This window comes from Lithobates pipiens, unplaced genomic scaffold, assembly GCF_037356315.1.
Source record: "Lithobates pipiens isolate NorthernLeopardFrog02 unplaced genomic scaffold, aLitPip1_a1.2 Scaffold_65, whole genome shotgun sequence".
NCBI lineage: Eukaryota > Metazoa > Chordata > Amphibia > Anura > Ranidae > Lithobates > Lithobates pipiens.
In genome coordinates this window covers 1,793,346-1,820,122 of record NW_027507887.1, presented here as the reverse complement: position 1 = coordinate 1,820,122, position 26,777 = coordinate 1,793,346, and the positions used below count along the sequence as shown (strand labels likewise).

The 26,777-nt window shown below is 42.7% G+C and overlaps 1 protein-coding gene across 4 annotated transcripts in view; it reads right to left on the bottom strand.

The window, feature by feature from the left end:
• Positions 1 to 26,777, bottom strand: part of LOC143958930 (ras GTPase-activating protein 4-like) — a 238,831-nt gene that overhangs the window by 149,939 nt on the left and 62,115 nt on the right. For all 4 annotated transcript variants that reach the window (XR_013270146.1, XM_077467919.1, XM_077467917.1 and 1 more), the window contains exon 2: positions 5,482 to 5,538. Coding sequence is in view for 3 of the 4 variants with exons in the window: in XM_077467919.1 (XP_077324045.1) it covers positions 5,482 to 5,538 (57 nt within the window). In the remaining variant the exon portion in view is untranslated. The remainder of the gene's footprint in view (positions 1 to 5,481; positions 5,539 to 26,777) is intronic.

Below are 26,777 nucleotides of genomic sequence, written 5' to 3'. Positions count from 1 at the left end.
AGTCACCCAATCCTACAACAATATCGTGTATATGGATCCAATGCATGGGATCTATTGTTTCTGGGAAAAGATTTTACGATTTATGAATGTTTCATAATTCTTTTTCATCTCTTAAACCACACTCTTTGTGCCATCTTGCTTTACGATCACTGGGAGCAAGTGGAAGTCATGCTGTGTCTGTATTCACTAATACCACATAAATAAATCATTCTAAGGGGGAACAAGGGGTTCCTACGTTTTTGAATTTTTAACTGCCATAAAACTGAACTTTATTGATATTTTGTTTGAAATCACCACTGGAGATAGTAATTACAGTGCCTTGAAAAAGTATTCATACCCCTTGAAATTTTCCAAATTTTTCCATTTGACAACCAAAAACGTAAATGTATTTTATTGGAATTTTTAGGTGGTAGACCAACACAAAGTGGCACATAATTGTGAAATGGAAGGAAAATGATAAATGGTTTTAAATTTTTTTTACAAATAAATATGTGAAAAGTGTGGCATGCATTTGTATTCAGCCCGCCTGAATTAATACTTTGTAGACATTTTTGCCCATTCAAACTAGCTCACGCTCTGTCAGATTGGATGGGGAGCGTCAGTGAACAGCAATTTTCAAGTTTTTCCACAGATTCCAAATTGGATTTAGGTCTGCCCTTTGACTGGGCCATTCTAACACATGAATCTGCTTCGATCTAAATGATTCCATTGTAGCTCTGGCTGTATGTTTAGGGTTGTTGCCCTGCTGGAAAGTAAACATCCAACCCAGTCTCAAGTCTTTTGCAGACTAACAGGTTTCCTTCTAATGCCGTGTGCACACGTATCAGACTATCTGGCGGACTTAGTCTGGCGGACTTTCCGCCGGACTTTCCGAACGAGCTACCTGCCCACACACGGTACTTTTGCGGCGGACTAGGTACGGCGGACTAGGTACGGCGGACTAAGTCCGGCGGACCATCCACCGTACTTTTGAAATGAACGGACTCGCCCACACATGCGGAGGAAAGAATCATATCAGACCCTTATCCGAGCACGCTACCCGGCCGGCCAGGAAAGGGGGTGGGGACGAGTGAGGAGGAGCCTGGCTTTCTTCTTTGCCGCCGCTCTCTTCTTTCCGACTTTGGGGGTCTTGTCCCCCTCTTCGGGGGTCTTTTCCCCCTCTTCGGTTCTTCTTGCCGGGCCATCACTGGATGATGTCCCCGCCCATTATAATGTCACAGTCCCAGGGGATGCTGGGACCGTGACATCATAACGGGCAGGGACATCATCCGGTGATGTCTCTATATAAGTCGCCGCACGCCACGTATCCTGTCATAGTGACCGGAGACAGCGACGAGGCAACATCTCCAGAAGAGAAGAACAGAAGGACAGAAGACAGCGGCAGCAGCGACAAAAGACTGCTTGTAAAAGAGCTAGAAGAAGGCGCGGTGGCCTGGCAAAAAGAACCGAAGAGGGGGGCAAGACCCCCGAAGTCGGAAGAAGAGGGCGGTGGCGAAGAAGAAAGCCGGGCTCCTCCGCTAGTAAAAGAGCTAGCAGAAAATAGCGGAGGAGTCCGGCGAGAAGACCCACACGGCCCCCCTTCCCCAAGGCACCCTCCATGTTGAGGGCACACGGCCTGGTATGGCTCAGAAGGGGGGGCGCTCGCTCGTCCCCACCCCCTTTCCTGGCCGGCCGGGTAGCATGCTCGGATAAGGGACCGATATGGACCTAGGTGGGACCCCCACGCCGTTTGTTTGGCGTAGGGATTCCCCTTTAAGTTCATACCAGGTGACGGGCCAGCGACGCCTCCTTCGCTGGTCCCGGCTACCTGGAGACGTGCTCAAAATGAGCGGACTTTTCTCCAGGCGGGAAAAGTCCGTTCATTTCAAAAGTACGGCGGACTGGCACACACACAGCTGTACTGTCCGCCGAAATGCGAGTCCGGCGGACAGATTGGTGTTCAAAACTCCAATCTTAGTCCGCCGGACTTTTGGGTAAAAAAAGTCCGTCGGAGCCTACACACGGGCGGATTGTCCGGCGGACTTAAGTTTGTGATCGTGTGTACGCGGCATAAGATTGCCATGTATTTGGCTTTATCCATCTTCCCATCAACTCTGACCAACTTCCCTGTCCCTGCTGAAGAAAAACAACACTAAACTTTAGCTTTAAGTATGAATTTTTTATTTTTTTACTAAGAACTGGAGATAATTCTCCCATAGCCACTAATCAGAGAAGGTATTATGCTGATTGAAAGTTTCTGATTGAATGATTAATGAGAACTTCAGCTCTAAAAGGGAACACGTTGATACATAAAGCCATAAGTGTTTAACCATACAAAGCATTGCAGTTTTTCTGAAATTCCTCTGTTACTGAATCGCTAGGAGCGCCTGAGATCAATTAAAGGGTATGCCCATGCCTTAAATTTACCCTCAAACCTCTGTCTTCCTCTCTAAGCAGTTCTCAGAATTATTTTTCACTTTTAACTTGGGAGATAACTTTGTCGTTATCTAAGATAAAGTAATGCTGTATGTATATCAGGGCAAATATGGCTTTCTTTTAGTAATACTGTAATGCAATCATTGTTTTATTGACAAATTTAAAAAAATTAAATTTTGCAAATTTTTTAAGGCAGCAATAAAAGGCTACATGCCCACGGACATTTTTACAGCTGCTTTTATGAGCGTTTTTGCAGCATAATGCTTTCTATGTTAGCCTATGGCCTCATGCCCACCATGGTGTTTTTGAGCTGTAAATGGCATAGGCGTTTTTAAGCTGCAACAAAACCCAGGACCAGTGCGTTCTGAGGCTCCAGTACTAGAGCTGTAAAAATGACAGATGCCGGTAAAAGGTGTTAAATGCAATTTAACGAGGCTTAACTCTGTATACAGCATTATACCTGGTCCAGCGTTTCTCTGTCTCTATTCAAAATCAATGGTTCCCTATGGGAGCCCATTGATTTGAATAGAAGCCGTACCAGAAGTCGCGCAACTTGTGTGCTGATCGAGTGCCCCCCTGGACCATACCAGGCAACATGCCCTCAACATGGGGGAGTTAGTGCTTTGGGGAGGGGGGCCCCCACCCCAAAGCACCTTGTCCCCGTGTTGATGAGGACAAGGGCCTCTTCCCGACAACCCTTGCCCGGTGGTTGTCGGGGTCTACGGATGGGGACTTATCGTGATCTGGAAGCCCCTTTTAACAAGGGGCTCCCCAGATCATGGCCCCCACCCTAGGTGAATTAGTATGAGGTGAAAGAGCACATCGCCTCTTCTGGCGACGTGTTCTTTCCTCTCCAGTTCTTCTCCCCTCTCTGGTTCTTGAACTCTCTCTACGCTGCCCTCTGTCTCCGCTATCTTCCGCTCTTCTTCCGATGTTGACTCAACGCGATTTCCCGGTGTAATGCTGGGTCCACCATGTGCAATGACTTATGTTGGCATGGGGCGGGGCCACCCGATGATGTAAGTTAGAGGGCATGCCCATTGTGATGCTATCACCCAGGGCATGATGGGGTGATGATATTCTGGATCCGACTTCTGGTGCAACTTCTATTCAAATCAATGGGCTCCCATAGGGAACCACTGATTTTGAATAGAGACAGAGAAACGCTGGACGAGGCATAACGTTGTGTATACAGCCTTAAGCCTCGTTAAATCACGTTTAACACCTTTTACTGACTGCCGTTTTTACATTTCTAGCGCTGGAGCCTCGGAAAGCACTTTTTTTTTTTGCAGATTAAAAATGCCTATGCCATTTACAGCTCAAAAACGCCATGGTGGGCATGAGGCCTTAGGTTAACATGGAGAGGCATTTTTAAGTTGCAAAAATGCTCATAGAAGTGGCTGCAAAAATGCCTGTGGGCATGTAGCATAAAAAAAAAACAACAACAAAAAAACTATACTTTGTAACTCTCTATCCTACAGCTGAACAGTGTTTATAAACGCTGTGCCAGATGGTCCATTTTTTTTACAGCAGCAGCTGTGTCTCCCATAGCATGTCCACTGTCCACAACTGTACAATTGTACAAAGTACAATTAAGGTTCTTGTTCAGAAAGTTCCTGTTATAGGGTGACACTCTGCCTCTATCTCCCAGTTGTTCTCCTGTATTGTCACCCCGTCACATACTCTGCCAATGGAGAATACAAGCAGCTGTTCCAACATACCTTGCACAGGTATGTTCCACTACTAAAATCCATCCTGAGAAAAGCCATGCTGCTATTACTGGAGTACATGCATGCAGAAAGAAAGAGGCTGCAGAAAATTATTAAGGTCGGTAAGCAACAAAGCATTAAAAAAAATGTAATTTATTTTAAAAATAACACTAATTGCTAATGTAGGACAGTGATTTAGTAAACGATTATGTCATTGTCAATTTTGGTTTTGTATACTTTAATGGTCTTTACTAAGGCCAGCAGAAACATCCACTTGCAACCACACATAATAATAACACATAATAATAAACCAAAGCAAAATTATCATTTAATTGTTCTGTGTGCAGCAATGCAGCTGACATCTGGTGTGGGTAACTGAATACCACTGCACTGTGCACTAAAGTTGTTTCTAATTAAAAGTCCCTTAACACCCAGCCACAAATATGCATATGTTTCCAGAATTTACATAACGAGAAAACCCACTGGTAACTATATGATTTATGAATTATTCATGTTGGAAAAACCCTTGTGATTCCAAATTTATAAAACACATCCAATACAGAGAATATGACATTTTAGACTGCTTGTCTGTGAACGCCAGGGCTGCAATATCTATTTATAACTTCTTTGTTATTCTCCAAATGGCAGTCATATAAACTTTATTTTGGTTTCATTAATCTCCAGTGGCCACAAAGAGGACAACTATGACTGTAGTTGTTTTATGAACTACGCACTTTGATAGGTAAAGCCAAATGTTTGACTTGGATGGCAGCCATTAACACTGTCTTTTATGTTTGGTAAATGTCAGATAAAGGTTCATTAGATGGATTCTTGCAAGCTTAGCTGTAAATGTAGAAAGGTAAAGCTGAACTCCAGGCAAATATAAAAATGTCGATAATGGACCCAGTTATGGTTTCATTCAAAATGACACATATCTTATATACAAGCAGAAGCAGGGAACAGGTACCTAAATCCTTCTTCATATCTTAGAGACCTGCCTGCTATAATCTCCTGTACAGTAGCACTCCAAATGGGGGGTGGGGAAAGCTTCTTAAGCTAGATAGGCTATACAGAATTTCACAGAGTGCCCATCCAATTATGGCAGCTGGCAGCATTCGTTTCAGCCAAAAAGGCAGCCATCTTAGCCTCTGTTTGATTCTCAACTGCCATGGTGCTACACATGTGATCAATTATGACACCAGCCATTTGATGGCTTGACAGTTTAGTTGTCAGCACAAGCATATTGGACATTCCTGGAGTGTGTCAGCATGTAACTGTTTTTTTTAAACTGTTAAAACGTTGGATTTAGATACACTTTAACTGCCTAGAGTTCAACTTTTATTTTAGTGGGCTGTACCTGATGATGGTCTCATCATCAATCTTCACAATGCAATATGGATCACTGCTGCCAGTTCTGAAAAATAAATAAATAAAGAGAACAATTTAATCAGTCATTAATTAGGAAAAACATTTTTTACAATGGCAAATCATCTATTCACAGATCATTCATTGCTGTACGCCTTTAATTTGTTGCATTTGTATAGCACGTAAGCCAGATCGAAGTACCCATTAATTTGACAAGTTGGGTCTCTTTTGCCAAAGGTAGCCCAAAATCTGGATTTCTCATTCTTCAATGTGAAGTTCAGGCTTCATAATGTCCTTTGTTTTGTATTTTAGAGAGCCTTGGTTTCGAAGCTTTCAGAACACCTTCCATCCCAATGCTTCAATACTTTCACTGAACTAGATAAAGTATGTGGATCTACTAAAACGTATCTTAGCTGTACCTGTTCAGTCACTCAGTACTGAGGTCCAACACAGCCAGGCAACTAACATTTTCTTCCAGTACAGTTTTCTTTATCATAGTATAAAAAAAATCTGTTACAAAACACATTACAAAAGGTAAGTTTTATTGCTCCAAATATCGAGCTTAATGTGGCTAAAAAAACTTTAAACACTATTTCATGATATTTGCCATGCCTGTCAATGCAGATTTAGGAAAAGAAAGGCAACAGTGTTAGACAAATCTTCTTCGAGTTTTTTTTTTATATTAGTCCAGTTGCTGCAGAATTCAAGCCCGTAGGTGTCTCCCTCCCCCCAGACCTTGCTCATAATCCCCAAGAATTTTATGAATTGAAATGAATAATGGATCCTCTTCCATATCTAGACATCAACCTTACCTAATCAAATGACAGCATTTGTCAAGCTAATGTTCTTCCTAATTTCAAATATCTATGCAAACAGTTAACAGAATCGGAAAAGTATCCCATCTCATGTCTGGGACGTGTCTCTGTAATAAAAATGACCTTCTTACTTTAATTTATTATACATTTTTGTGTACTCTTACTCCCTATACTCTCCCATATTCTCTGAATTCTACAGAATAGAATTCTTCACCTTATCTGGAAACCAATTTGAGCAGATTAGCAAGACAAACCCTCTATAAGCCTTAACCTAGAGGTGGGCTAGGTCTACCCCATTTAGCAAACTACTAATAAGTTGCTCAAATTACTCAACTTACCTCCTTGTTTGTCAGGAAGCATGAATCAGACTGAGACAAAAATGCAGTAAAAATCTTGCCTTTTAATGCAATGGTAAAAATGGTACAGATCAGTAAAAGTAGTCAAAACATAAGCCAGGGATTCGGAAGCCAAAGCATGTAGTCAGACAAGCCAGTAATCAGGAGACCAGAGATCAGCATAGTCTGAGGCAGAAGAACAATATCAAGATCCAGAAAGGACGTTAGCCGGGCAAAGTCTTTCATAGGAGCACAGCAGAGAAACTCCATATATGGAGAAGGCAGGAAAAGGTATGAACAAGGCAGTTTAAATAGCCAGAAGGGGCTGGCTGTATGTGGGACTGACAACCAGATAATGATAACTAGATGATAAAGACAATTATCCGACAGCTGAGCAGCCTGAGCACAGAGAAGAGAGCTGCTAAGAGCCCAGCTCTGACATAGTTGCAACTTCTAATATCTCACTTGTTTTCCCACAGTCTTGAAGCCTAAGCTATCACACCACTGCCAAAACAATTTTAAATTTCAAATGCGCTGGTATCAATTACCCATAAGAATGTACCAATTTCGCTATTCCCCCACATGTTCCAGAGGATGATTAGACTTAAGCAGCCCATAGATGACTTGATTTTCTTTCTTTCCACTATGGGTGGAATGAAATAAAATTTCCCAGGTCCCCCTATCAACACAGTCAATGTTGATGGGGAAATGCCTTCCACAGCACTATTGTGTTCTGCTGGCTTGGTGGGGGGCACCTCTGACCAGGAAGGTTGATACCTTCACTGCCATTTCCATACAACCCAATTACTTGCAAATCTAATGCAGTGGTAAACCCTGTAGCTTCTGTGTGTTACCTTCTTAATTTACCATCAACATGATTATGTTCTATTTACTTCAGTATAATATTTGGATTTTACTTTTTCCTTACTACAGTTTTATGTTTACTGTCTTTTAGACTGTCTCACTATACAAAACATGAATAAAAATGATTGAAACAGAAATATTTTTTCTTCCAAACAACACTACAAACATTGTAAACAGCTTATCCTCTTATTCTGGAGTGAAAATGAATTGGGGGAAATCCAAGACCCGACCTTTAGATCCACTAGACAAGACTGACTCACTGTCCTCTGTCCAACTGCAATATGTTTTTATGATAATATATTCGGGGCTTAAAATAGCTAAACTACTATTTTCCTATACTCCTAAAGAGCAAATTGAATTGGTGGAAAAATCTCCCCTTATACCGTAGCAAAATAAATCTCATAAAATTAAGGTGTTCTGCATAGGATACCCTGAACAGTGTTACAGCCCGCATTTGCTCGGGCAGGCAGCCCATTCAGATTCCTATAGGTCTTCAAAACTCCCATTTACAAACAAACTTGAAATGTGGCTAAAGACCAAGGACTATTTATTTAGAAAGAAACTACAATGTGTTTAACACAATCCAAGTAGGAAAGTGATTTCCATTTTGAATTTGAAACTCTCAGTTAAGAAGTTCCTCTAATGTGTAAAAATCACAGACACATCTGTTTCTGGTATAGTTATTTTTCCCCTGGGTGTTCATTATGACAAATCCAAATAATTAGTATTTCTCCACCATCCCACAATGCAAAACACTAAAATGCAAGGGTACATGAGCTCCGATGTAGAATTAAAAGATCAATATTTATAGCCAGAATTAGGCCCCTTTCGTATGGGTGCTCCAATAGGTTCTGCCTGTCAGTTTCTCTCAAGCAGACGTACTTGAAAGTGCCATATAAGTTCATAAACAGGCGGATGTAAACAGACATGCGCCAGCGCACATCCACTTAGCTCAGAGCATCCAGGTCCGGAAAAAATAGAAGAGGTCTGCACCATTTTTTATTTTTTTCCAACCTAAACATGACAGATCAGAGGTAGTTTGTTGAAACAGACGCAAGTCTTTTTACGTCGGTGCAAATGTAGCCTTAATAAGAATACTTCCTGTATGTAGCTTTACTGCTTCCTTATGTCAGTTCCTGTTTATTTTTTTTCAGTTTTCAATCGAGTAGGGAATAGTAAAAATACAGTGAGTTAAATGTTTGCTGTCTGTGTCCCACTGGGGTGATTTCCTGTCCCAAAGACACAAGAGGAACTGAGAGGAAATTTGTAGAAATTGAAGGGAATTCCCATTGTACACAGCTGTCACTAGAACAGGTGAGCCTATTAAAAAAAATTCCCTTCTTTTTTGTGGTGAAGACTCAAATTTTTTTGTATTGCATACCACTTTATGTCTGGATGACAGTGGAAACGAATGCCGCGTACACACGATCAGACTGTTCGGTGGACTTAGCCTGGCAGACAAACCGCTGGACTTTGAAGCGGAGGTCTGCCGGACTTTCCGAACGAGCAGACCTGCCCACACGCCACCGGACTTTTCCGGCGGACTATGGCGGGAGTGCGCCGTACTTTTGAAATGAACGGACTTGCCCACACACGGAGGAAAGTCCGTTCATTTTGAACATGGCTCCAGGTAGCCAGGACTAGCGAAGGAAGTCAATGTCGGCGACGAGATTGATACATCGCTGGCCCCGTCACCTGGTATGGACTTAAAGGGGAAGCCCTACACCGAAAAAAAACAGTGTCCAAGGTTCATATAAGACCCTTATCTGAGCACGCAACCCAGACGGTCAGGAAAGGGGGTGGGGACAAGCGACCGCCCCCTGAGCCACACCAGGCCCTCAACATGGGGGGTGTCCCCGCCCCTTATGATGTCTCAGTCCCAGCATCCTCTGGGACTGTGACATCATAATGGGCGGGGACATCACCTGGTAACCCTGCCCATTGTCCCTATGTAAGTCACCACGCACCGCGTCCCTGTCATTGTGGCCAGAGAGAGCGTTGAGTCAACATCTCAAGGAACAAAAAGAAGAACAAGAAGAAGAGAAGGCGGTGGCTACAGAAGACTGGGCCACCGCTAGTAAAAGAGGGGGACAAGACCCGCAAAGTCAGAAGAAGACCCCCGGGCGGCGACGAAGAAGAAATCCGGGCTCCTCCGCTAGTAAAAGAGCTAGCAGAAGATAGCGGAGGAGTCCGGTGAGAACACCACACGGCATAAGGCAACCTCTTCAAGTAAGGCTGACCTCTGAGTAATTTGATGTATTCAAACTGATCCATGATCCCTGGTTATGTGATAAATAGGCCCAACACCATAGTATGAGAAACATCCCCATATCATGATGCTTGCACCACCATGCTTTACTGTCTCTACTGTGTACGGTGGCTTGAATTCAATGTTAGGGGCTTGTCTGACAAACTGTCTGCAGCCCCTAGACCCAAAAAGAACAATCTTGCTTTCATCAGTCTACAAAATGTTGTGCCATTTCTCTATAGGCCAGTAAATATGTTCTTTGGCAAATTTCAACCCCTTCAACATGCCGTTTTTTTCAACAATGGGACTTTGCAGGGGCTTCTAGCCGATAGTTTGGCTTCACATAGGTATCTATTACCTGTTACAGTACTCACAGGTAACTTTATACCTTCTTTGATCACCCTGGAGCTGATCAGTGGCTGAGTCTTTGCCATTTTGGCTATTCTTCGATCCATTCGAATGGTAGTTTTCTGTTTTCTTATAAGTCTTTCTGGCTGGTTTTGGTTGCCATTTTAAAGCATTTGAGATAATTTTATCAGTTTCTGCACTTCTTTATATGTTTTCCCCTCTCCAATCAACTTTGCAATCAAAGTACCCTGTGCTTCTGAACAATGTCTGGAATGACCCATTTTACTCAGATTTTCAGAGAAAAATGCACTATAACCAGCATGTACAACATTTGCTGCCTTCGTCCCTAAATAATGGCCACCTGTTTGACATCTGTTTTTTTTCACAGACTGAATGACCTCACTAATTGAACTCCGCACTGCTACTATTTTGAGCACACCCCCTTTCAATTATTGATTCAATTACACAGAATCAGAGGCACGCATGTCATGACTGTTGGGTCTGTTGGTTTTCTATTATTCTTCATTTTAAGAGGGACGTTTCAGGAAAAAAATTTTTTTAAATAAAGAATTTTGAAGCAAAATATGGGTCATTGCCCATCATTGCAGCTTGATCAATGTCCATCTGTAGCCTCACAATTGCCCATCATTGCAGCTTGATCAATGCCCATCTGCAGCCTCACAATTGCCCATCATTGCAGCTTGATCAGTGCCCATTTGCAGCCTCACCATTGCCATTAATGCAGCCTGATCAGTGCCCATCTGAAGCCTCATCCTCAAATTACTGCTGCCTTGGAGGAAACAGGCAGGAGGGCGGGACAAGCGCCGTCAGATTACATCAGCAAGAATCTCCTGTTTACTCGGTGGCCCCTTTAATACAAAGTCCCTCCTCCTGGACCGGATTCTATGAATAGACAGAACACTGGTCCAATGCCGGCCCAGGATACGGGACTTCTTATTACAGAGGCCACTGAGTAAACAGGAGATTCTTGCTGTAATCTGACGGCACTCGTCCCACATCCCCGTTCCCTCCTAGGCAACCCAAATTGCAGTATCGGCGCCTAACACTATTTGCACCCAATTCAGGGTGAAAAAGTGCGTGTTACACACCAATAAATACGGGTGTAGAAATACAGTATCTCACAAAAATGAGTACACCCCTCACATTTTTGTAAATATTTTTGTAGCGGTACCCCCGTAGGGGCTGCTGAAAGTTGTGGGGCCCACCCGTCACCCTGCCCAGACCGGCATTCAATTCCCAGACACCTTGGGGTCAATGAACAGTCAATATGCTTGTTTTTTGTATTTTCATTGAGGGATTTGAACTTGGATAGGGATGGGAATATATGGGATGCCAAGTAGAATTATAGAACAGTCAATTTGGTACAGAACTTTGTACACAACATTTCTTTAAACTCCTCCTGCACAACACTTGCTTGCAGACTATCACACCCTCTTGCCTGCACAACACTTGACTCCAGGCACAGCTAGCACATGGTTAGGCCCAACACTGACTCGGTCATTCCTTAGGAATTGCTATTTGTAGGCAGGGGCTGCGGGTGCCTTTTTGTGTAGCAAAGTAGAATAGAAAGTGTTTAGGGCTAGCTGTTCTATGGTGGACTACTGCTCCGAGCAATCCCTCCTCAGGCCCTACCAGCCCTCCCGGCTGCAGCTGCCTAACTCCATTGTCTATGACATTGCAATCCTCACTGGCTCTACATCCAGCTCTGACTGTTGCCTTTCAGTCCTCTCTGGCATGCCTCTCCAGTACTCCCGATAGCACATGTCACTCATCAGCCCTCCTGGCTGCTCACACACTGGTGGTTCCCTCCTGAAGACTTGCCTGGCAGTACTAGCTCCTGCTGTCCTCTCTGATGTGCCTCCTGTTCAGATCCTTCATGGATTCTTTAAAAGGATCCGTCCTGCACCCTAGTCTCCAGGCCCAAGGTCACCCTACAAAATGGGGCGCACCCTCAAAGGGCCCAACAGCCTAGTACTTTATCCTCAGTTCTTCCATCCAACCACTCCCCAGCTGGGCTGACTCTAGGTATTTAGGAAGGCCTGCCCCTGCCAGCCCAAGTTGGGGATTGGTCAGGGCTTCTTAGAACACCCCAGGCAGCTCCACCTCTCATCCCCTCTTCTCTTCTAGATTCCTCTAGAAGCCAGAAGGGGGTAACTGAGAAGTGATGCTATCTGTGAGTCACCAGCCTACTCTAAGTCACTCCTAGCCCATACAGATCAAAACAACTAGCTTTCAGCTACGCCTGCCTACATTTACCTGCACTTACCAAAAATCCTAACTCTAGAACCTACCCAAGTATGTGACAACACTGAAGAAATTACACTTTTCTACAATGTAAGGTAGTAAGTGTACAGCTTGTATAACAGTGTAAATTTGCTGTCACCTCAAAATAACTCAGCACACAGTGCCTTGCAAAAGTATACACCCCCCGCCCCCCCCCCCCTTTGGCTTTTTTTTTTTTTGGCCTTTAGTTCAATGTTTTTTTTAATCTGAATTATATGTGATGGATCAGAACACAATAGTCTAAGTTGGTGATGTAAAATTAGAAAAATATATACATAAAACTATTTTTCAGAAATAAAAAAATGATAATTGGCATGTGCGTATTATGAAACCCATAAAAAGCTCTGGTGGAACCAATTACCATCAGAAGTCACATAATTAGTGAAATGATGTCCACCCGTGTGCAATCTAAGTGTTACATGATCTGTCATTACATATACACACCTTTTTGAAAGGCCCCAGAGGCTGCAACACCTAAGCAAGAGGCTCCACTAATCAAACTCTGCCATGAAGACCAAGGAACTCTCCAAACATGTAAGGGACAATGTTGTTAAGTACAAGTCAGGGTTAGGTTATAAAAAAATATCCAAATCTTTGATGTTCCCTAGGAGCGCCATCAAATCTATCATAACCAAATGGAAAGAACATGGCACAACAGCAAACCTGCCAAGACGGCTGCACACCAAAACTCACAGACCGGGCAAGGGCAATCAGAGAGGCAGCACAGAGACCTAAGTTAACCCTGGAGAAGCTGCAGAGTTACACAGCAGAGACTGGAGTATCTGTACATAGGACAACAATGAGCAGTACGCTCCATAGAGTTGGGCTTTATGGCAGAGTGGCCAGAAGAAAGCCATTACTTTCAGCAAAAAACAAAATGGCACGTTTTGAGTTTGAGAAAAGGCACGTAGGAGACTCCAAAATTGTATGAAGGAAGGTGCTCTGGTCTGATGAGACAAAACTTTTACTTTTTGCCCATCAAAGAAAATGCTATGTCTGGCGCAAACCCAACATATCACATCACTCAAAGAACACCATCCCCACAGTGAATCATGGTGGTGGCAGCATCATGCTGTGATGTTTTTCATCAGTCTGGAGTGGGAAACTGGTCAGGGTTGAGGGAAAGATGGATGGTGCTAAACACAGGGATCTTCTTTATTTAGGACGAAGGTTCACTTTCCAGCAGGACAATGACCCCAAACACACTGCTAAAGCAACACTCGAGTAGTTTAAGGGGAAACATGTAAATGTGTTGGAATGGCCTAGTAAAAGCCCAGACCTCAATCCAATAGAAAATCTGTCGTCAGTCTTAAATATTGCTGTTCACAAGAGCAAACCATGCAGCTTGAAGGAGCTGGAGCAGTTTTGCAAGGAGGAATGGGCAAAAATCCCAGTGGTAAGATGTGGCAAGCTCATAGAGACTAATCCAAAGCGAATTGGAGCTGGGATAGCCACAAAAGGTGGCTCTAATACAAAGTATTGGAATTTAGGGGGGAAAATATTCATGCACACTGGACTTTTTCTGTTGTTTTGTCCTATTTGTTTCACAATAAAAAAAAATAAAAAAAACATCTTCAAAGTTGTGGGCATGTACTGTAAGTTAAATGATGCAAATCCTCATTCCAGGTTGTGAGGCAACAAAACACGAAAAAAGCCAAGGTGGGTGAATAGTTTTTCAAGGCACTGTTTTGTGGCTTGATTTGGAGAGCTGAATTTCTGCCACTTTATAAATATGCTTGTTAGTCATCTAAAAACATATACACAGTCTTCCAAGCTATACACAAGCCAGTACCATTTTAATTATGTTTGCGCCTTATCCACCCACACTGTTCTAGAAACCGGGAGATTGCACGGAAAAAAATGAATAAAACCACCCTTCCAGATGTTTACCGAAAGCTTTGCTTAGTCAGTCAAAGAGAAATTATATACAACTTGAAAGTCATTTCTGATTTCAGCCTAAGAAATTCATTGAATGGTCTGACTTCGCTAGATTGATCAACTGAACTTAAAGGACAAATCCAGCTACACATGCCCTTTTGCTTTGGATAGAATGGAGAAAGCAGACAACTTCTGGCTATTTTTTTCTTGCTTTCTGGGCCCTACTGAGATTTCTTCTGGCTTTGTTGCCACCAGAATGGGAAGTAGGGGTAAATGTATAGCAGGGACACTTAATAAGACACAGTAATAAAAAGCTAATGGAGTTTCTAGCCTTTTACTACTCAAATAAAAAGTAATTTTGATGTTTTATATGCCCCATTGGAGGCTTTTCCTTAAAACGGAACTGCACTCTCTCCATCATTGTTGACTATTTCTAATCCTAATTCTGCTACCATTAGTTAATAGGAAAGTATATCATATTTACTTGTTTTAAATGTTTTTTCTAAATTTCTTCAGTTACTTTCTGGTTTCCAGGCCTAGGCCAATGATGTCATGAATCCCAGAAGTCTTCAGGAGGGGAAGAGGGGTTTTCTCAGCTTAGCACACCCTCCTGCCTGCATGCCTGAGCTGCTGAGAGGGCGCCTGTCCAGGCTCCCCCAGTGCTGGCCTGTTTGCATTCATACAACCCCATTCCAAAAAAGTTTTGTAAAATCCACATAAAAACAGAATGTAATGATTTGCAAACTCATAAACCCGTATTTTATTCACAAAAAATAAATAGAAAACAGATCAACTGTTTAAACAGAGAAATTGTACCATTTTAAGAAAAAAATAAGGTAATTTGGAAATTGATGGCAGCAACATGTCTCAAAAAAGTTGGAACAGGGCACTGTTTACCAAGGTTTTGCATCCACTCTTTTAATAACAGTCTGTAAACATCTGGGAACTGAGAAGAGCAGTTGTTGGAGTTTTGTAAGAGGAATGTTGTCCCATTCTTGCCTGATTTTAGATTGTAATTATTCAACAGTCTTGGGTCTTCAATTGGTGAATGGTGTGAACTGCAGGCAGGCTAGTGCACCCAGACTATTCTAATACGAAGCCATGCTGTTGTCATAAATGCAGTATGCGGTTTAGCATTGTCATGCTGAAATATGCAAGGCCGTCCCTGAAAAATATGTAGTTTGAATGAGAGCATATGCTGCTCTAAAACCTGGATATATCTTTCAGCACTGATGGTGCCTTTCCAGATGTGCAAGCTGCCCATTGCATAGGCACTAATGCACCCCCATACCAGCAGACATGCAGGCTTTTTAACTGAGCACTCATAGCAAGCTAGAAGGTCCCTCTCCTCTTTAGTCCAGAGGTCACAGTGCCCATGGTTGCCAAAAAGAATGTCAAATTTTGATTTGTCTGACCACAGAACAGTTTTCCACTTTGCCAACCATTTTAAATGAGCTTTGGGCCAGAGAAGATGCCTGCATTTCTGGATCATGTTCGGATATGTCTTCTTCTTTGCATGATAGAACTTTAACTTGCATTCTTGGATGGCACGGCAAACTGTGTTGACAGACAGTGATTTTTGGAAGTATTACTGAGCCCATGCAGTGATGTCCATTACAGAATCTTGCCTGTTTTTAATGCAGTGCCATCTGAGGGCCCGAAGACCCCAGGCATCCAAGATTGCGTTTCAGCCTTGCAACTCAGCCTTGTCCCTTGTGCACAGAGATTTCTCCAGATTCTCAAAATATTTTGATATTATGTACTATAAATTATGATGTATTTAAAGTCTTAATTCATGCAATTACAAATATGCAATATACAAAGCTTTTCACAGATTGGTGAACCTCTGCCCATTGTTACTTCTGAGAAACTCTGACTCTCTAAGATGCTGTTTTAGTTCCCAATCCTGTTACTGACCTGTTGCTAATTAGCCTAATTAGTTGCAAAATGTTCTTCAAACTCTTCCTTGTTAGTACCACTTTGTAAAGCTTTTTGTTGCCCTGTTCCAACTTTTTTTTCCCCAACTTTTTTGAGATGTGTTGCTGACATCAATTTAAAAATTACTTTATTCTTTCTGTTAAAGTGATACATTTTCTGTTTAAACATTGGATATGTTTTCTATTTTCTACTGTGAATAAAATATAGGTTTATGAAATTCATCGTATTCTGTTTTTATGTCGATTTTATACAGCCTCCCAAAGTTTTTGGAATTGGGGTATGCGACCAGTGTTGCCAACTCACCATATTATAATTTACTGGCAGGACATCCAAAATGTACTGGCACAGCCAAGTTTTTACTGACATTTCCAAAATGACAGTTTCAAGTGTGCACATTTCAGTATTTAGGCTACAAACAAGTACATTATGCAAATAGCAATGTGATTTAACCCTTTCATGACTAAGCCTATTTTTGGCATTTGGTGTTTACAAGTTAAAATCCATATTTTTAGCTAGAAAATTACTTGGAACTCCCAAAACATTATATATATATATATTTTTTTAGCAGAGACTCTAGAGAATAAAACGGCGATTGTTGCAATATTTTATGTCACACGGTATTTGCGCAGCGGTGTTTTAAACGCAACTTTTTGGGAAAAGGGACACTTTCATGAATTAAAAAAAAAAAAAAACAGTAAAATTAGCCCAATTTTTTTGCATAATGTGAAAGATAATGTTACGCCGAGTAAATAGATACCAAACATGTCACACTTTATAATTACACGCACTTGTGGATTGACGACAAAGTACGGTACCTAAAAATCTCAATAGGCGACGCTTTACATTTTTTTCCCGGTTACCAGGTTAGCGTTACAGAGGAGGTCTAGTGCTAGAATTATTGCTCTCGCTCTGACGATCGCGGCGATACCTCACATGTGTGATTTGAACACCGTTTACATACGCGGGCGTGACTTCCGTATGCGTTTTCTTTGCTTCGCGAATTTGCGGGGACGGCGGGCACTTTAAAAAAAAATTTTTTTACATTTATTTTATTTATTTTAAAATGACTAAATAGTTTTTTTTTTTTTTTTTTAAATGTGATCACTTTTATTGCTGTCACAAGGAATGTAAACATCCCTTGTGACAGTAATAGGTGGTGACAGGTACTCTTTATGGAGGGATCGGGGGTCTAAAAGACCCCCCACCCCTCCTTTACACTTCAATGTATTCAGATCGCCGAAAACGGCGATTCTGAATACCGTATATCTTTTTAAAACCGACGCCATTGGCAGCCGAGTAAATGGGAAGTGACGTCATGACGTCGCTTCCGTGTTTACTATGAGGAGACTGGAACGAAGCCGATTACTGCTTCGTTCCAGTTCCTCCCCAGCAGCCGGAGGCAGCGGAACGTAAATCGGTGCTCCCGATCGAGCGGGAGCACTGGTAACAGCGGCGGGAGGCGGAGGGAGGGGGGGACGTCCCCTCCCGCTCCTCCGGCATAACAGCCGAGCGGCTTTTAGTCGCATCGGTTGTTATGCCTGGATAGCCAATCGCCTGCTGAAAAAAACGATACCGGGATGATGCCTGCAGGTGCGGGCCCCGGAAGCCGAGTACGCACATCTGCGTACGCTCGGCGAGAAGGGGTTAAGGTAGATATTAAGGTAAAAAAAACACACACACACACACACACACACACACACATACACATATATATTTAAACTAATAATAAAAATAAATAAAACTAAGGCTGTAGCTCAGGGGCAGGACAGGAAAGAAATTAGAACGGGCAGGCACACACACATGAAATTGACTCTCGCAGTGACACTGACAGTAGTGTGCAGTAGTACAGATGATGATGACACCTCACTGACACAACACGTCCCCTCCTAAGTCACAGTGACAGTCTCTCTCCACGCCAGGTGGTCCCCTCAGTCCAAACAGCACTGACATTCCCGCTCCGGCTTGCCTTGCTCCTGACCCACACACAAGGCTCAGGCCACTCCGTTCGACACCCTGGCATCATGATATCACATGACACGTTCAGGCACCGCATCTGCCAGACCCACCCCCCGCCGGCGTTGCCTGAACACACTGTAGCATCATAGCCATATTTCTTACTGGCAACCTTTTCCTCTTACTGGCAGCAAAAAAATACTGATGATTGGCAATACTGAGTGTGACATGGCCAAACCCCTACTCCCTCATAGGATTTTACTGACAGCAGCAGGAGCCTATGGCTCCCACTGCTCACACAGTCTCTTGTAAGTAGAGGAAGAGAGAAGTGCAGTGCTGTAGACAGAACAGAGATGGATTGGTGAAAAGTGTCATGTAACTATTTAAAGAGGGGGGTTGGGGAGAAGGAGGCGGTTTATGTTTTTTTTTTTTTTTTCACCTTAATGAATAGAATGCATTAGGGTAAAAAAATAAAAAATAAAAAAAGCACTTTAAAACTACTTTAAGTCCAGTTCTGATGACACCAATGTAATAGAAAGGCACATGAATTTTACCTACAGATAACAATAACAATTCTGATTGAGATTTTAACACATCCCAAAACTGTAAAAAATGTGCCCAGAATTCCATTTTAGTGAACCCATCTGCTATATATTATGACTAGATGTGCCAGTTTAAAGTTTCCTCATTTCACGAGTTAATGCCAGTAAAAGCATGACATTTATCTCCTCTAAATACTCAATGGCTCTTTTGTGATATTTTAGAAACAAATAGATGTGGATTTACACAGCTTCTGCCAAGTTTCATTCTGATTCAGATATCAAGCCAACATTACCAGCAAGAGCAGATGGCCATGTGGATAATCACATTCTAAATTATTCTCCATGAAGCATATGTTGTATATTGCAGCAAGAATTGCAGGATAACACTGGTAACAACAATAAAACAATAGATTTATAATGTTAATGCAAAAAAAAAATCTAATAATAACTGTAACTCAAATATAGTCAATGCCTAAATGGCAAGTATCAGCAGGTGCTGAGCTTTAAAAAGTGGAATGTTAGGTTATTCACAATGCAGCTAATACTGGTGTATATGTTTAATAGCAGGAGGCGCAATAGGGCAAATAAATATTTGAGTGTCTCCCCGAGGCCTTGTGCAGCCAAAGCTTTTGTCCTGAAAATAGATCAGATTTTTTAAGACATTGTATGACTACTTTATTTTTTTATTCTGTTAAATTATTTATTTTAGCTTAGGGGAAAAGAATACAAATTAAATAATTAAAATATAAAATGACGTGTGATAAGAATATATATATAACACCAAAAAAATAAATAAAAAAAATAGAACCCTCTACTATTCGGCTTTATATTTTCTAGGGACATGAATTGTTTAAATGATCATAACATTAGTAAGTCTGTTTAAGCACTATTAGGATTTATATACTATATACGGTGCCTTGAAAAAGTATTCACAACCCTTGAAATTTTCCACATTTTTGTCATGTTAAATGTGTTTTATTGGGATTTTATGTAAACACAACACAAAGTGGCACATAATTGTGAAGTGGAAGGAAAATGATAAATGGTTTTTAAAATGTTTTATAAATAAATATGTGAAAAGTGTGGCGTGCATTTGTATTCACTCTGATACCCCTAACTAAAATCTAGTCTAACCAATTGCCTTCAGAAGTCACCTAATCAGTAAATAGAGTTCATCTGTTTGTATAAATAAAGCTGTTCCGTGAAGCCATCATAGGTTTGTTAGAGAACCTTAGAGAACAAACAGCATCATGAAGGCCAAGGAACACACCAGACGGGTCAGAGATAAAGTTGTGGAAAAGTTTAAAGCAGGGTTAGGTTATAAAAAATTATCCCAAGCTTTGAACATACCACGGAGCACTGTTCAATCCATCATCCGAAAATGGAAAGAGTATGGCACAACTATAAATCTACCAAGACATGGCCGTCCACCTAAACTGATAGGCCTCACAAAGAGAGCATTAATCAGAGAAGCAGCCAAGATGCCCATGGTAACTCTGGAGGAGCTGTAGAGAGATCCACAGCTCAGGTGGGGGAATCTGTCCACAGGACAGCTATTAGTCATGCATTCCGCAAATCTGGCCTTTATGGAAGAGTGGTAAGAAACAGTGGCAGCCCGTCAATATGGGGCGCCAGAGCGCTGACCCCTCTATCCATGGCTGCCACCACCATGCTCTATCTATGGCTGCTATTCTAACAGGACACCGCCACCCCCAATTCATGCATCCGGCCCCTTTCAGGATGCCAGGCACGTGAATTACAGCAGTGGGGTGTTTTTTTTAAGCACCTGATTAGAGCCATAGGCATTAATAGGCTTCAAAATCTGGTGGGCATTGTGCCAGGAGCCCAACCAGGTGTTACAACAGCGAATGAATATTCACTATTGAAACACTGATCCTCAATCCGGCCAATCAGAAGCAGGTCTGAGACCCATTTTCCGATTGGCTGAAAATGGAAGGGTCCCAATTGGCCGTCGAGAAGGGAGGAAACGGATGCCGCTGCAATGCCCATGGAGAGCAGAGGAAGGCAAAGCCGTCACCACGGATGGTGAAGCCATCGATAAAGCCCAGGAGAAGCGCTGCCCACCATAGATGGGGCGAGTGCACCAGACACACCCATCCGACTGACCAGGGGGAGGAATGATACCATTTGCCGCCCCCCCACCAAAAATGACCACTGGCCGACACTGGCAATAAGAAAGTATAAGGGCGCGTACACACGGGCGGACTGTTCGCCCAACTTAGTCCGCTGAACAGTGTTTCAGCGGACAATCCGCTCGTGTGTGGGCTTCAGCGGACTGTTTCAGCGGACAGTCTGACGAACAAAGTCTTACGGAATTTCCGTAAGACAGTCCGTCCAAACTTGATTTTGTCCGTCCAAATTTGGTTTCAGCGGACAGTCCGCTCGTGTGTAGGCAAGTAGGACGGACTAAGTATGGCGCATGCTCAGAAAGGATTTACACGGCCGAAGGTTGCATTGCAGTGTATAGGACGTTGTTTTTCTAGTCCCGTCGTACGTGCTGTAGACGTCATCGCGCACGCTTTCAGCGGACTGTCTGCTCATCGCGTGTGGTCAAGTCCGTTCATGCAAATTTTGAACGGACTGTTTGTCGGATTGTCTGACGAACTTAGTTGGGCGAACAGTCCGCCCGTGTGTACGCGGCCTAAGAAGTCACGTTTGCAATTTGCGAGAAGCCATGTGGGGGACACAGCAAACACGTGGAAGAAGGTGCTCTGGTCAAATGAAACCAAAACACTATATGTGGAGCGGAAAACTAACACTGCACATCACCCTGAACACACCATAATATATTATTACTAGCAAAAGAATGCCTGTTCCAGAACAGGAAAGGTTAGGAATATAACAAACAACGTTAAAGAAGTGTCTTAGCAGGCAGTATATGCAGGAGAGGAGTATGAAGGTTATGATAGAGAAGTGTGGGTGATAAGATAAGGGGCAACATGTGAAGGAGAGAAGAGTGGATGAGCGATGGGGCAGTATGTGCATGAGAGGAGTACATATGACAATGTGCAGGAGAATAAAGCAGAGGATATCACAGGAGGCAGCTTGTGCAGAAGTATAATGCATTGGGTATGAAAGTAGGCAGTATGTGCGGAAGAGGCAGGTGGAGGGTATACCAGGAGACAATTTGCATATGAGAGAAGTACAGAGGGCAAGACATCAGGCAGTATCTACAGAACACGTTTGCAGATTGTATTTTGGGAGGCACTTTGTACAGTAGATAAGTGTGGAGAATATGCCAGGGGGCAATATATGCAGGAAGAGAGTGTGCAGTGTATGGCAGCAGGTAGTTTCTGCATGAGTGGGTTGTAGAGGGCATGACAATTTGCAATATAAGCATAGACGAGTCCAGAGGTAAGACATGGGGCAGTGTGTGAAAAATACAATTATGGAAGGTATTACAGCAGGCATTCTGTGTGGGAGAGGATTGTGAAGGGTATGACAGCGGGAAGAACAATTAATCTTTTAACTCACAAATGGTGGTTACTGATATTTCTATAATCTCCAACCAAATTAACACTGACTGCGTTGATGGGGGAATCAAGCGATTATTTCCCACATGGTTGTAGGAAATAAAATCACTCTGTCTGTGGTCGGCCATAGCAGGGACTATGTAATGGCATACAGGAACTGAGGACAATGGAGGTTGAAAAGGAGACACTAACATTTGATCAGGTTATTAGCATGGTGTCCAGGAACATTAGTTTTTGGGGATGTGGAGCAAGGTCCTGTTGCTGAAGACTGTCAGCAAACAGGGGATAGGGCAATGGAGTGGAAAAACCAGAATTAACCAGAACCAGTTGAGATAAAACTGACAGGGATTAGCACACATGTTTCTGTCCAACTCAACATAATATTTCCTAGTGTCTGTGCTTTATAAAAAAAAAAAGCAGATTTCTACCTGATTTCACAGCGCCTCACAGCGCTCGCATGACTCTTTAGCTCTGTCCTCCCCTCCAGCCTGGCTGATGTCAGCAGAAGTTCTCGGCCCCACTTGCTGAAGCTGTCAGACAGGGAGAAGAGAGAGCCGACGAGTCACGTGAGCGTGGGTAGGTGCTGTGAAATCAGGAAGAAATCAGTTTTTTTATAAAGCACAGGCACTAGGCACATGTTCTTATCTAACAATGGGCATAGTATAAGCCAGCCATAGTGGCTTAACATCCACTTTAAGCCAGCCATAGGCTGATTGAATCACTGCTGAACCGGCCAAGGTTTGAATCATGTATTGGTGGGATGATTGTACCCAAGTTGAACGATTGATCAACTTGGGGACAACCAGCCTGTTCGATTTTTCATGCAATTATTGCCAGCAGCTATAGCTGATAGCAATAATCACTGTGTTCTCCCAGCTAGGACTGCTCCCCACACCTCTCCACCAGGAGAACACAATGGCTCCACGGGAGGGATTACCCCATCAACAGAAATCAAGCAATTTTCTTTTATGCCCCCCCTGATAGCAGGAAAGAAAATCAAGCAGACTATGCCTGAGCTTAAATGTTAAGTTCACCCTTTTTTTTTCTCTAAATTCCAGCTCCCCTGTGTACCAATATAGCATTAATGTACTTAATTTGCAAAAATGAAACAGCTTTCCATTTATTCTATACACGCTTAACCTCACTGTCTTTATAGCTTTTTAAAAACATTGCTCGATTACTTCTGCCTTACTTCCTGAACAGACTTTAGTCCACGACACAAAAGGAATTGACCAGCTGAGGGTAGATGATGCAGGGTCTGTGCTAATGAGGTCAGCTGGTCATCTCCTTCCTGTGTCATGACCTAAAGTCTGACCAGGAAGTAAGCCACAAGAAATGGAGCAGTGTTTTTAAACAGCTATGAAGACCGTGAAGTAAGTGTAAGTAGAATAAATGGGTAGTTGTTTTATTTTTGCAAAAGTAGTACATTAATGGTATAGTGGCACATAGGGGAGCTGAAATTTAGAAGAAAAAAAAAAAGGTGAACTTAGCCTCTATGTTGGCTATACACTGAGTGAATTCAGGCCAGTTTCTAATCAACTGGACAAAATTTGATCAGTGGGTGCACCTATCAGCATCACTCCACTCGGCATCCTTCAATTGAAAAATCTAAGGAGCAGGGTGGAAAACTGTCAGCTGAACAGCAGCGCCAATTGTCAGACAAAAATAGCCACAGTAGGAGATTCATCCATTTGTGCTGTTTAGAGGAATCTGTTAGATTTCTTTTGTGCAGCCCACGGGCAGAATGAAAGGAGTCTGTGGGTACATGAACAGCTTTAAGCTAACTGTTGACATGAAATGGTAAGACCTGACCGCTATAACACCTTACCTACAAACGTTCTTTATATAACCTTAATAAATTTGAATAAGTTATTTTACATAACTTATTATAACCTTAGCAGAACATATACTTGTATGCACTGAGCATGCTTCCAGTGGCCTTATCTCAGTCACAATATATTCCCCTTCAAGATCATTATGCAGTGAAGTAATATTACGTAATTTCAGACAAGTGCCTTTTGTTATTTTCTAACAGAGCAGAATGCTTATTTACTTTTTAATAGCATGTGAAACCTCACAAGTCATATCTCACAGTGATTGCGGGAGGTTTGATAAGGATGTCAGCCACCACAGCCTACTTTTCTGTTCATGGTACATTCACTTGAACAATGGCATGGGCACTATGTAAATTTTGCCTTTGGCAAGGCTGCAAGATTCTCATTGTTTGCCTTACATAAACCTCACAGCACAGAATTAATGAGATTGCTCAGGAAATAGCTGCAACTCACAGGAGAGAGTGAGCAGCAGAGTTTACGAATGGAGCAATTGCCTGTTCTTAATAGCTATTCCTCACAAACTGCCACGGAGCCAATTTTCTGCCTAACTGCACACTAACCTTCTGGTACAACACAACTTATCAAATGGTCTGTTCCTACTGTTGCTTTTATCCAATGATGCAAAAGTTAACCTTGCCAAAAACGTGCCTATTCATTCAACAGAGGAAGGAAGAGAAAAACATCATGAAAAATAATGCATAAGACATTTTTAAAACACTTTTAATTTTTCTAAAAGTATAATAATAATTTTGCAGATTAAATGTAATGTTTAGTGGTTATGTTATGCTACATGTTAAAGTGATACTAAACAGTGGTAATTGCCAAAATTCGTTCACATAAATCATATATATCATGCCATTTTATATATATATATATCTCTATCTATCTATCTATATATCTCTATCTATCTATCTATATATCTATCTATATATATATATATATATATATATCTCTCTATATCTATATATATATATATATATATATATATATATATATATATATTAGCACTAACTTTGTTTTTCACATTTGGTTGGGACTTTGTTTTTTTAAATAACAAACATGTTATACTTACATCCATTGTGCAGTTCCTTTTGCACAGAGTGGCCCCAATCCTGCTGTTCTGGGGTCCCGCGGTGGCTGTCTCGGCTCCTCCCCTCAATAGATAACCCCCTCAGCAAGCTCTCTCCCAAGGGGGTTACCTTGCGTGCACGCTCCCATCTCATACGCTCAGCGTCCATAGACACAGAGTGTATGTCTTGGTCCCGCCACCCCCAGCAGCCGCGTCATTTGGATTTGATTGACAGCAGCGCGAGCCAAATCTATCCAATGAAGAGCCGAGAAGACTGGACCGAGAAGAGCTGAGAAGCCAATTTTCGAGGGCTCAGGTAAGTAAACCGGGGGGCCTGTAACCATCAGATGTTTTTTTCACCTTAATGTACAGGATGCATTAAGGTGAAAAAAAAACAGGTTTACAACCACTTTAACCACTTGCTTACTGGGCACTTAAACCCCCCTCAGTCCCAGACCAATTTTCAGCTTTCAGCGCTGATGCACTTTGAATGACAATTGCGCGGGCATACAACACTGTACCCAAATTAAATTTTTATCATTTTTTTCCCACAAATAGAGCTTTCTTTTGGTGGTATTTAGTTACAGCTCGGAGTTTTATTTTTTGCTAAACAAACAAAAAAAGATGCAAAAAAAAAAATCATGTTTTAATAGTTTGTTATAAAATTTTGCAAACGGGTCATTTTTCTCCTTCATTGAAGTGCGCTGATTAGGCGGCACTGATGGGCTGCATTGGTGGGCACTGATGGGCTGCATTGGAGGGCACTGATGGGCTGCATTGGAGGGCACTGATAGGCTGCATTGGTGGGCACTGATAGGCATAGTTAAGGCGGCACTAATAGGCACAGATAAGGCGGCACCGATCGGCACAGATAAGGCGGCACTGATGGGCAAAGATGGGCACAGATAAGATGGCACGGATGGGTGGCACGGATGGGCACTGATAGGTACCACTGATAGATGGGACTGATGGGCACTGATAGGTGGCACTTATAGGTGGCTCTGATAGGTGGCACTGCTGGGCACTGATGGGCGGCACTGCTGGGCACTGATGGGCGGCACTGCTGGGCACTGATGGGCGGCACTGGGGTGTAGCACCTTTGAGGCAGATTGTGGGCACTGTGGGTGGCACTGCTGGGTGGCACTGTGGGCACTGCTGGGTGGCACTATGGGCACTTACTTTTTATTAGGGTGGCACTGCAGGGGGCAGGTGGGCACTGGCAGGGGGCAGGTGGGCGCTTGCATTGCTGGCCGTGATCGGGACTGATGTCCCGATCACGGCCGCCGGTGATCGGCTTTTTTTTTTTCTCCTCGTGCTGTCAGCGCGAGGAGGAATACTAGCCGATTACCGGCTCCGTTATGTCACCTGATCAGCTGTCATTGGCTGACAGCTGATCACGTGATAAGGGGTCGGGATCGACCCCTTGCACGGATCGGTGATCAGGCGAGTCTCATGGACTCGCCGATCACAGAGCGCGCCGCGCGCGCCCCTCAGGGGGCGCGCAGGCCGCTCGTACACGGGACGACGTCAATAGACGTCGTCCCGGAAAAGGAGATCCGCGCTGTAGCTGTCAATTGACTATAGCGCGGATCTCAAGTGGTTAAAGAGAAATTTTTTTTTTTCAAATAACATTTAAGTTTTATTTAATTTTTTATTGCATTTTAG